We start from the raw sequence: 10,978 nt of genomic DNA on the forward strand, positions 1-10,978 counted from the left end.
CACAGGCTCACAGGTGATCTGACAGTGACCCCCCCACAGGCTCACAGGTGATCTGACAGTGACCCCCCCAGGCTCACAGGTGATCTGACAGTGACCCCCCCACAGGCTCACATGCTTAAATATTTAGCCCCCAGGTGGTAGAATTGCTTGGGAAGGATTAGTGGGGGCGGCCTTGGTGGAGGAGGTGTGTCACTATGAGTGGACTTTGAGGTTTTTAAAGATGCATGCGATTCCCAATGTGTTCTTTGTCTCCTGCTTGCGGGACAATATGTGAGACCTCTCCGCTGTATTCCAGACATGTCTGCAGCTTGCTGATATGCTCCCCGCCATGTTGGACTCTTAACCCTCTGGAACCATTACAAGCCAAACAAAGCCATCCTTCTGTACATTACGGTGGCCAGAGCAGTTTTATCACATCTGTAGAAAAGTAACAAATACAGATCTGCACTGTGAAATCTGCAGCAGTTCTAAGAAAAGGCAGACCCAACTAATTGTGGGGATGTCTGTGCTGATGGCTTTGGAAAGTATAATATTCAGATGTCAGTTCTTAGTGTGAATTTTCCCAGAGACTGGTGCATCCCAATAAATTGCAACAGGTGCTTTTGTGGTAGCTGACAGGGTGACTGTGACACACCAATGGGAATATGCAGGGCCCAAGGCAGGTAAGCAATGAGTTAACAGCACATTGAAGGGCTCAAACTACAGACAGACAGTTTATGGCAAATCTGACATAGTTTAGACAGCATGGTGCTGGTGTAAAGAGGAAAGCAGGGCTCTAGACACAGCAGTCTCACAGGATGCCGTGACAGTCACATGGCCACATGCAAGAAGATAAATTTATTTCCCCCATATACGCAAATAACTCATGAGCCCTGTGAATGTAAAAACTAAAATATAAACTTCGAAGGAGAAACACTTTATGCCCTCATTTTAGGCAAAGATAGAATGTGGAAAGCACAATTGGTAAAATACCCATAGACTGGGCTGTGTGCAAATGACAGATCCCAGGCTTCAAATGATTCCACTGTAAAACTGAAATACAAGGCACAAATATGAGAAAATATTTTCAACTCACATATCTGACAGATGGTATAATATACACAAGAACTCATTCAAAGGAGGCATCTCAACTCAGTAACAGAAAATGAGAGAACTAAAGTGCAACCATTTACCAAAGAAAATGCACAAATGGCCAATAAGTACGTGCAAAGTACTTGACACTGTAATTCACTAGAAGACTGAAAACCCAAAATAAAATACCGATTAACATACTAACTCCGCTGTGATTTTTAAGTCTGTGGGATATGGAAAAGTGCAGTCCAGTGGTGCTGTGACTATGAAGAGATGTAGACAGTTTATTAAGGCACACGTTTGTATAGCCCAGCAAGTCTCTTCCTAGTCAACTTCCCAAGTACACAAAAACTTGGGTTTGAATAAAGGACCCAAAAGTTCACAACAGTGTTCCTTCCTGTAACCAAGGAGTGGAAATCACCCAGAAGTCCATTGCTGTGCCCGTAAAATGGACAGCCATGGCTCTACAAGCACAACAGGGTCCCATTCGCTGTCACATGACCTCCGCTGTGAGGTAGGACTCGCAGGGCTCCCATGTGTGTCCGCCTTTGTAGTAAGCTAGGTGAGTGGCTTCCCACGGTTCAGGGCTGGGATGGGCAGTGACTGCAGATAGCCATGAAACATGTTTCCAGGGTGACAGATCTGGTTTAAAACTGGGTCATGGTTATATCTTGAAGACTGTTTATTTTAGGCCAGTGAATTGTATACAAAGCTGAATGTTATAAATTGAGAGTTGTATCTTAGTAAACTTGTTAAAAGTTCGATTTTCAACTAACAGTGCCAGGGCTGGGTATGTATGTGGTGAAAGTGGGAGCTGTCCACTAGTGTGTGGCACACATGAACTCAAAGTGGATGAGAGACGACGCACGCGTAAGACCCAGATGACAAGACCCTGAGACAAACCGGAGAAGTATCCTACAAAGCTGGACTTGACAATGATTCCTGGGTATAGATAACACCAAAACAGTCAACTAAGAAATGTAGACATCTTGGACTTCATTAAAATGAAAACTTGATATAACTGCAGGACACTGTCTATGAAAAGGTAGTCCACAAAACAGGAGCAAAGGCTTTAAAAACCTTGTAGCGCTAGGATTTAATATAGAGAATGTGTTTCACACATACATACGCATGCATGAAAAGAAACAGGAGCTGTCTTTGAAGGATGTGTGACTCCCCTGGGAAAATGTAAAGAAACATCTACTTACCTCAAGCAAGAGCAGACAGATCTGAGAAAGATTCTCCCAGTTTCAGCTTGACACGAGAGATGAGTTTGTTAGGATTTCTTACAGGGTGTAGGTGACTCACGGTGTACCAAGAATCAAGGCCTGCCCACGGGCTCCTGTCTGTACTGTTCTCAGTTGGCAGCAGAATTGGTACAAACCTGGGCTCAGAGTGCTACCTAGTGTTAGGTAGAGGTGATGGCAACGAGGCGCAGACAGGTCAGACTGCAACGATACATACAGAGCCCTCCAGATGCTTGCTGCTCTCTGCAACACAGAGCGACAGACAGGCTCCAGGAAGGCCGGCTGGTCCATTCTTGCTGCAGTCCGGCACACAGAACATTTAAACGGCTTACTGCAAGATGGAGCTACTCTGCCAGGACCCAGGGACTGAGCCCACTGTAGGAGGGAGTAAAGAGGGAGCAGAGGAATAGGTCAAAGGCAGTAGGGCAGGAATGAGAGCAACACGCATGATACACGTGTGTGTGTGTGTGTGTGTGTGTGTGTGTGTGTGTGTGTGTGTGTGTGTGTGTGAAAATGCCATCATGGAAACTGTTTTAATAGCAACTTAAAATTAATAACAAGAAATGCTCCTGAATAAATAAATCATAACAAAAACAACTCAATTCAAAAACTGACAGAGGATTCCCAAAGATGTTGCTCCAAGAGCTTGTGAAAAATGTTCAGCAAAAAGTGTGGATTCCACACACACTGGGATGGTGACTGCTAATGACCATGTGTTGACAAGGATGTACAGAAATTAGAACCTGTGTGTATTGCTGGTAAGAATGTAAGATGTTAGAGTCGCCTGGATAAACAGTGTGACAGGTCTTAAACCAAACCACAGAATGACTGTTTTACCCAACAGACCGGTGTGAGGTCACACACGAGCAAGCATCTGCACACCTCCCTCTTAGAAGCTGCACTCATAACAGTCAAACGATGGAAAACAACCCACATGTCCACTGATGCTTGCATGGACAAAATAAGTAGATGTATAGAATGGAACATTAGCCTTAAAAGGGAATACAATTCCTATACTATAATATGAAGACTCTATATATGAAGAATACTGTACTCGGAAGACATTATGCTAAGTGAAAAAGCCAGACTCAAATGAGTACTGTGTAATTCCACTAAAGTGAGATTCTAGAGCATTCAAATGCACGGGGACAGGAAGTGGGGCTGTTGTGCCAGGGACCCTTGAGAGAGTTGTTGTTTCATATATAGAATTTTAGTTTGGAATAGTGAAAAGTTTCTGGAGATGATGGTGATCTCTCTTATGTGACTGTACTTGATGTCACTAAACTTGACAATGGCTAAAATGGTAACTTCTGTTACATATTTCACAACCAGGTCAACCAGAGTGAAAGACACATTGGAATTGATGATGTTATCAGATAATGTATTGAGTTTCCATGTGCTCAAACTGATCACAGTCTCAACATGCTAAGGGAATGTGTCCCTACTGCGAAGCTCAGTGACAGTTCTGATTAATGGCTTGAGTTTCCCTTGGCTTACTCTGTAGCAATAATGTCTGAAGTCATACTCCTTGATAAAATGCCTGATGGTGAACCAACCAGTCAAAGTCCTCCAAGAAAACTGCAGGGTTTTTATTATTGTGCAGTGAACTGGAAAGGTGAACACAAATAGGACAAAGGGGTGTGTGTGCAAACCTCCCTCCCTCCCTCTGTCTGTCTCTCTCTCTCTCTCCCTCTTCTTCTCTCTCCCTCTGTGTCTCTCTCCCCACCCCCAGATGTGGTTTATCAGAGTAGTTGATGGATCTTTGAAACTCAATGATGGTTTACTTTTTATAAACTACAGATAAAACATGTTTAGCCTTTTCTTATGTGCAAAGATTTATTTGTAAAAAGAAAAAGGAAGAGGCTGGAAAGATGGCTCTGTGGTTAAAAGCACATACTGCCCAGTGCCCAGCACCTACCCTGGGCAGCTCACAACCATCTGTAACTCCAGCTCCAGGAGGGCCCTATACCTCTGACTTTATGTATACATGACTGTCCCATACCACATATACATAACTGAAAAAAATATTTAAAAAGATGGGAAGTGCTTTTGCAGCCCTTCCATACTACCCTACACTGGAATCTTAAATTCAAAATGTTTCTTTATATATTAGGGGTTTGTTTATTTCTGGGATGAAGTTGTACTCCATAGCTCAGGATGCCCTGGCACTGTTTAGCCCAAGCTTGCCTCAAACTTGAAAGAATACTATCGCCTCTGCCTAAGTGCTGGTATTACAGGAGTCAACCACCATGCTGGGAGGAAATGAATATTTTTTAATGAAAGAAAAAACACCATGAGACCATAATAGTAGCCAAAAGTTGGGATAGGGTGAGTATCAGCTTGCAAAGTTAGCATATCTGACCTGGCATTTTTCCAAGGCCAAATAATAGGATCTAAGGCTGTAACACAGAGAAGGAGATGAGTTCGCCGGGGTAAGATAAAAGCTGGGCACTGGGGTGAGCTGTTACAGACAGGAGGACACTCAACCTCCGCTCAGACCCGTGCTGTGACACAATAAACGTCAGAGAACACAGTGGCAAACACAGATGCCACCCGGTGATGGGGCCATTGGTCTTGATTGCGACCAGAACAGATGTATTCACATCATCCTTGCACTTTTGGGAATGCAGTTTGCTGCATTAGAAGAACGGAGGAGTGGCCCCTGGTTCTGGAAAGACTCAGTGTAGCAGTATAGGGCAAAACCAGAACAGGGAAGTGGGAAGGGGTGGATGGGAGAAAAGGGGGCAGGGAAGAGGGCTTATGGGACTTTCGGGACGTGGGGGGGCCAGAAAAGGGGAAATCATTTGAAATGTAAATAAAAAATATATCGAATAAAAATAAAAGTCAAAGTGGAGAGTAACTAAGGAAGATACCCAGTGGTGTCCTCTGGGTTACACACCCATGTTCACAGATACTTGCAAACACATTCACAAACACACACAAAAGAAAATGCTACTCTTTGTCTAGTTTTCCTTGATGAAGCATCTTTAACCACTATCAGCCAGATCCAAAATGCACAGGTAAACAAAGGAAGATTAAAGGTATCATGTCAAGAGTGGGTGACTGTTATTTAAAACTTTTTTCATTTTAGCCCTTATACAAGCTACCAAGTGAAACACAAACAATACAACCAAAATAACATGAAAATTCCAAATTTTGAAAGAAAATTATTCCTAATAAATGTCAAAAAAAAAAAAAAAGAAAGAAAAAAGAAAAAAGAAAAGAAAACCCACAGCCTCAAGTCCCAGCACATATTTACATGACAACTTGTGAGAGTTTGGGGGTAGGTGGCACTTCTATTCACAGGAAAATCGAGGGTCAGAGGTAAAGGTTCTTTATCCAGATACCAGCAGAGCAAGAATTTAAACCCAGATGTGTCTGGATTCCCACTCTTACTTTCCTTCCCTTTTTGAGGGTGCAGAGGTCACAGGACAGTATGACAGGGTCAGCTGTGCTCCTGGCGGTAACGGGTTCTGAGGACTGAGCTGGTCACTAGCCTTGCACTGCTGGGCTGTGCTGCTGGCCTCCAAGCCTGGGCTCCCTATTGCACATGGCCGTTCCCAGGTCCCTGGAGATTGCTGGCCAGAGCTTTACCCTCAGGACTGTCCGGTCGTCCTGGGTTTGGTATTCCTCCCATGTTCGGCACCTGCTGCCGTCTTTGCTGTCAGCGACTCACCTTGGTGTTCCTCCTTCACCCAGCTTTTCTAGTTGTGAATTTTTCAGAAAGACCATTAATCTTGTTAGAACTTTAGGCTGCAGGAAAAGGGTAGGAAGGCAGAGGCGGGCAGGTACTTGAGAGGCCGGGATGTGGACGCTGACACGCTGTGCACAGGTACTGTGGGACGGCTGGTGTAGGTGTGGATGTCTGAGGTATGATCACCTCAGGTTTCCAGCCACAAGTGGAAGCTGTGGGTTTATGCGTGCAGTTAAGAGGGCAGGTAGGTGTGTGAATGCAGAAAACCAAGTGCCCAAGTCTCATATATTACTTTCCACAGGCCACAGAGAGCACTGAAGACATCCACAGTGAGGGGCATTATTACCTACAAAGGCAGACTGTGGACCATACGAGGAGAGAAGGTAATGCGTCCCTTGTCCTTGTCTTAGACACAGCCTTGGTGAATGGTGCTGTTCAAGGCAGCCCGTATAGGAGCAGCAGCAGCACGTGGTGCAAGGTCTAGGCTGGGAGATCTACTGTTTTAAAGTACTCTGAAGAACACAGCTCAGGGCGGGCCATGGAGCGCATACACCCCGGGCAGGGCCAGCAGCCCTATCACTGCCCAGACCCTTCTCATCATCCCACACTGGACCTGTGTACTCCTTCAGATCCCCTTTTGTATCACCCCTACACCAACACAACACAACACAACACAACCAACACCCAGCAGAAAGTAACTGGAGACATAGACTCCTCATCCTCTGATTCTGATTCTTCTGACATGTTTTCAAGTTGCCCATTTTTCATTTGTATTTCTCTTCTCACTGGCAATTGTCATTCAACGTGTTTTCAAAGTTCATCCACACTTAGCCAAAAATCTACTCTTAAAATAACAGCTCACTCGGTATGGATATATTACATTCTGTTTACCATGCAAACACATTTGGATGTTTTCCAATTTGACTGCTGTAAACGATGTTATAATGTATCAATGTATATATATATACACCTTCACAACCCCAGCTCTTATTTTTAAATATTACATTTCAAGTAGAATTTCTGGATTGAATTGTAACTTTTCTGTAACCAATGCACCATTTTACAGCTTTACCAGCTGTACAGGGCCTAGTACTTGAGCATCTATGTTACTGTGTAGAAGATGGGGGAGAGGCATGGGGACAACACACCCACCATCCTAATGGGATGATGTGACATCTCATTGAGGCTTCACATGCACTTCCCTTGCATCAGTCAAGTTGACTATACTGCTATACTATTTGTTAGTCATTCATGTATCTTCTTTGGGGACTGTTTAAGTCCCTTGTCACTTTTAATTAGATTTGTGTGTGTTGTTACATTTTAGTTTTGTATTCTGGAAATTAAGTTCTAATTTGTAGGCTGCAAATATATTTTTCAATTCTATGTATAAATGTTTTGCTCTTTAAGTATGATATATATATATATATTTTTTTGGGGGGGGGGTGGGTTTCAGCCCTGGAACTCACTCTGTAGACCAGGCTGGCCTCGAACTCAGCAATCCACCTGCCTCTGCCTCCCAAGTGCTGGGATTAAAGGTGCACGGCACCACCGCCTGGCCTAAGTATGATGATTTTTTTACAAATTATTACAAATTTATAAATTACAAAATTATAATTGATTAGTCTGTTTAGATCTATTTTTTGATTCCTAAATATTTGGTAAAACTCCACAAAATCATTGAAAAATTCATTATCCTGATATTCCCCCAAGAGTTGTATAGCTTTTTTTTTTAGCTACTATTGAAATTTTTAAAATTTTATTGAGTTGATTTTCATAAATGGTATTTCTTAAGGTCCCAACTCCAGCATTTCTAGAAGATTGTCTCTTCCTTACTGAAAATAGTCTTGGTACTTTTGTCAAAAAAATATTCATGATACAGATGTTTCGTTTCTAAGGATTTCTGTTCCACCAGTTTAACTTGGTGCAAGAATCGCTGTTCTAGAATCAGATGGCTCATCCTAGGTTAATATTCCATATTGATTTGGCTATTCCAAGTTTCCTGAGATTGTATCTGAACTTTTGGGTGTATTTTTCTGTCCAGAAAATCAAAGACTGCACTGTGATATTGTGGTTTGGATAGGGATTACAGTGACTCTGTAGGCTGCCTTAGGCAGGGCCAACATTTACCTTTTTTAGACGTTCATCATGGATACGCCCCATCATTTCTATGGCAGTCCCAGGATCTCACTCTTGATGCTCTTGTCTTGATGCTCTACTGTATGACTGTTCATCGCTCACGTACAGAAATGATGCTGGTTTCCTGTGTTGACCCTGCACCCTGCTTCTGTGAGTAGTTATGTTTTTGGGCTCTGAAAGTCTTTTGTGGGGTCTTTACTTTTCTGGGTATAAGATCATATAATTTGTGAACAGATACTTTTACTTCTTTCCAGCTTAATTGATACCTTTCCTTTGACGTGCTCAGTGGCTCTAGCCAGTCCATGTTGCCTAGCAACAGTGCAGGCAAGCACCTCACTCATCTGGGGAAGCTTCTCCACTTCTCCAGTCGGTGTGGTTTCACTGTGGGCATTACCATGGTGGCTTTTATGTTGAGGTGGTTTCTCCCTATTTCTAATTCAGGATCCTTAATAACAAAAGGACGGTTTTACCAAATGTCTTTCCTCGGTGTCCCGCAATTTCTTCATGCTGGGTTCAGCTGTTCCTGTTTATATTCTTCAGGTCCCAGCTTTTAGCTTTCTTCCTCATTGTCCCTCCCTGTTCCCAGAGCCCTCAGAAAGCTCCTGGTGAGGACATTTGTTAGTCTTTTCCCCTTAGGGCTTTTGGGGTTTGTTTTGTCTTTTCATATTTCCTTTCTATTTGTGGACACTGATTCTGTCCTTTATCACATTCCTGTGGGTGTACTAAAGTCTCTAGTAAGTTATACCAGCTTTTCTTGCTTCCTTTTTGGTTGCCTGTGTTTGAACTCTCAAATGCAAGACAACTTTGGTCAGTTCTCTTCTTCCTGGATGTGGGGCATGGACATCAAATTTAAGTTGTGTTTTGGTGGCAAATGCACCTTTATCTGCTGAGTCATCTTACTGGTATTTATCCCTATTCTTTTGCTTTTTAACATGATAATCTCAGAGTCATCTTTTGGGTGGGTGAGAAAGGACAAACTTAGAAAGCTGGTAATGGGCTGTTTAGAGGACAATACCAACTATTCACAGCAAGCAATTAACTGATTAACAGAGACACACCTCATTACGACTTGAATGAAGGTCACCAGCTATTTTTCCTTTGGTGTATATCATTTTAACAGTATCGCTCCTCCCCTCACCCTCACCTCACTCTGATCTCAAGGTTTCCCCAGTTTTGTTTTTTGTTTTTTTTTTTTAAACAAAAGCTATCATCCAGTTGTGTTTACTCTCTCAAACCTTTTACAGGTCTTCATCAACATCCCTCCCCACTTATAGTCAGCCATTATATAGCAATCCCCTTGTTTATTGGCGGGGTAATTCTTTGATACACAGTTATTCATTGAGTTTAGGGATCAGACACACTTGAAAGGTCAGGTGTCAGATCTTTAGACTTCCCTGGAGCCCTTATGTGTGGGTTCTTTCAAATGTTCTGCCCTCCCTATGTCTCTCCTCAAGTGGTCAGCTTTACATCTCCACCCATCGTCTCTCTAGACCTTGTTGTTTGTGAATCTGTGCAGCTTGTACAAGCAGTGCCCACTCTCCACCCCAAAGGGAGGCAAAGTAAACAAAGCCAAGCAACCGTGTGCCAGCACCTCACTATCCTGAGGGCGTTCATACATGCATGCAAACCCACAGATAGGGCACTTCTCTAGCTTGTGAATGGGAACTGGGCTTCTGCTGCTTTAAGAATCAGTCACAAGGGGGCGAAGTTGCTGAAAGCATCCCAGAACCCAGGCCCTGTTTCAAGCTGATCTCTTGGTTGGCCTTTCTTTCTTTTTGTTGGATGAGCCTGTTCTCTAGCACTCCAGCAGAGCCAACTGGACAGCTGGCTTGTGTTTGTTGCTGTTTGTAGGGAATGAGAGCATAGTTTGTCACTGGAGACGCTTCCTTCCTGTCTGTATGTCCAGTGTCAAAAGATGGTGGACAGGGAACATTTGCTGAGTAAACCTCACGGTGACAGCAAGAAAAATATCAAAACCGTGGTCTCAATTTGTTTCTCAGTCTAATCATTTGTTTTTAAAACCAACCCCATCATGCTCTGTTACAAAAAGTTCCTGAAATGCAAGTGTTCCACATTCTTAACTCCAAAACATGGCATGGCGACTTTACTGACTTCTGCCAGGTGACATTTACTTTATAGCAGCATATGTTAGAGAAACTTATCTTCAGACGTGCGGCTGGGCAGACAAGAAGTATCCATAGTAGCAACACATCTGGCACATGTCACTGCTAAAATAACTTTCCAGTAACTGTAAATAATAACGATGTCATTCTGCCAATTACACTCAGGACTTTACTACAGGGCTTACTTTGCCTTATCACTATTAACCCAACCCCGCCCAGTCTACAGCCAAAATGATGACTTGAACCACTCGTATTTTTACAGTTTCATAATCTTCTGCTTCTATCAAAGGCTAAATTTATGATGTGAATTTAAGCCAGATTTTGTGGTTTTAAAATGATCTAAGCACTCCCCGCCCCTATCTAAAATTTCTAGATATTGGCTAGAAAGTACTCAGATTTCTAAGTTTATTTCTACTGTAACTCCTTACATGTCCATTTTGTTAAATTTGCAGCACAAACCACTAGTCTTTTGCTACTGGTCTCCCTGATCAAGATCCAGGTTTAAACAAAATTGAGAAAGCCAAAGTAACAAGGCCCCCTGCTGGACACATCCCTTACCCCTCACACTACCACTATGCCTGCAGGATTTCTACACTTCCAATTTCAAGATTGTCAGGCCTTGCTTGAGAAGACAGCTCAGTATGTGAGCAAAGCTTCACTACTGTGTTCAAATCAGTTTTTTTTTTAAATGTGACTAATTTTTTTGA

General features: G+C 42.9%; 1 protein-coding gene across 4 annotated transcripts in view; it reads left to right on the forward strand.

Annotated features, from left to right (window-relative positions):
* Positions 1-10,978, forward strand: part of Nrg4 (neuregulin 4) — a 69,412-nt gene that overhangs the window by 55,758 nt on the left and 2,676 nt on the right. Inside the window, exons 6-7 of one of the 4 annotated variants that reach the window (XM_052188311.1) lie at positions 6,314-6,395; positions 8,149-8,298. In XM_052188311.1, the coding sequence (XP_052044271.1) occupies positions 6,314-6,330 (17 nt within the window). In that variant the 3' untranslated portion in view covers positions 6,331-6,395; positions 8,149-8,298. The remainder of the gene's footprint in view (positions 1-6,313; positions 6,396-8,148; positions 8,299-10,978) is intronic. The other 3 variants (XM_052188312.1, XM_052188313.1, XM_052188314.1) reach the window with 3 other exon arrangements.

This window comes from Apodemus sylvaticus, chromosome 7 (genome assembly GCF_947179515.1).
Source record: "Apodemus sylvaticus chromosome 7, mApoSyl1.1, whole genome shotgun sequence".
NCBI classification, from domain to species: Eukaryota; Metazoa; Chordata; class Mammalia; order Rodentia; family Muridae; genus Apodemus; species Apodemus sylvaticus.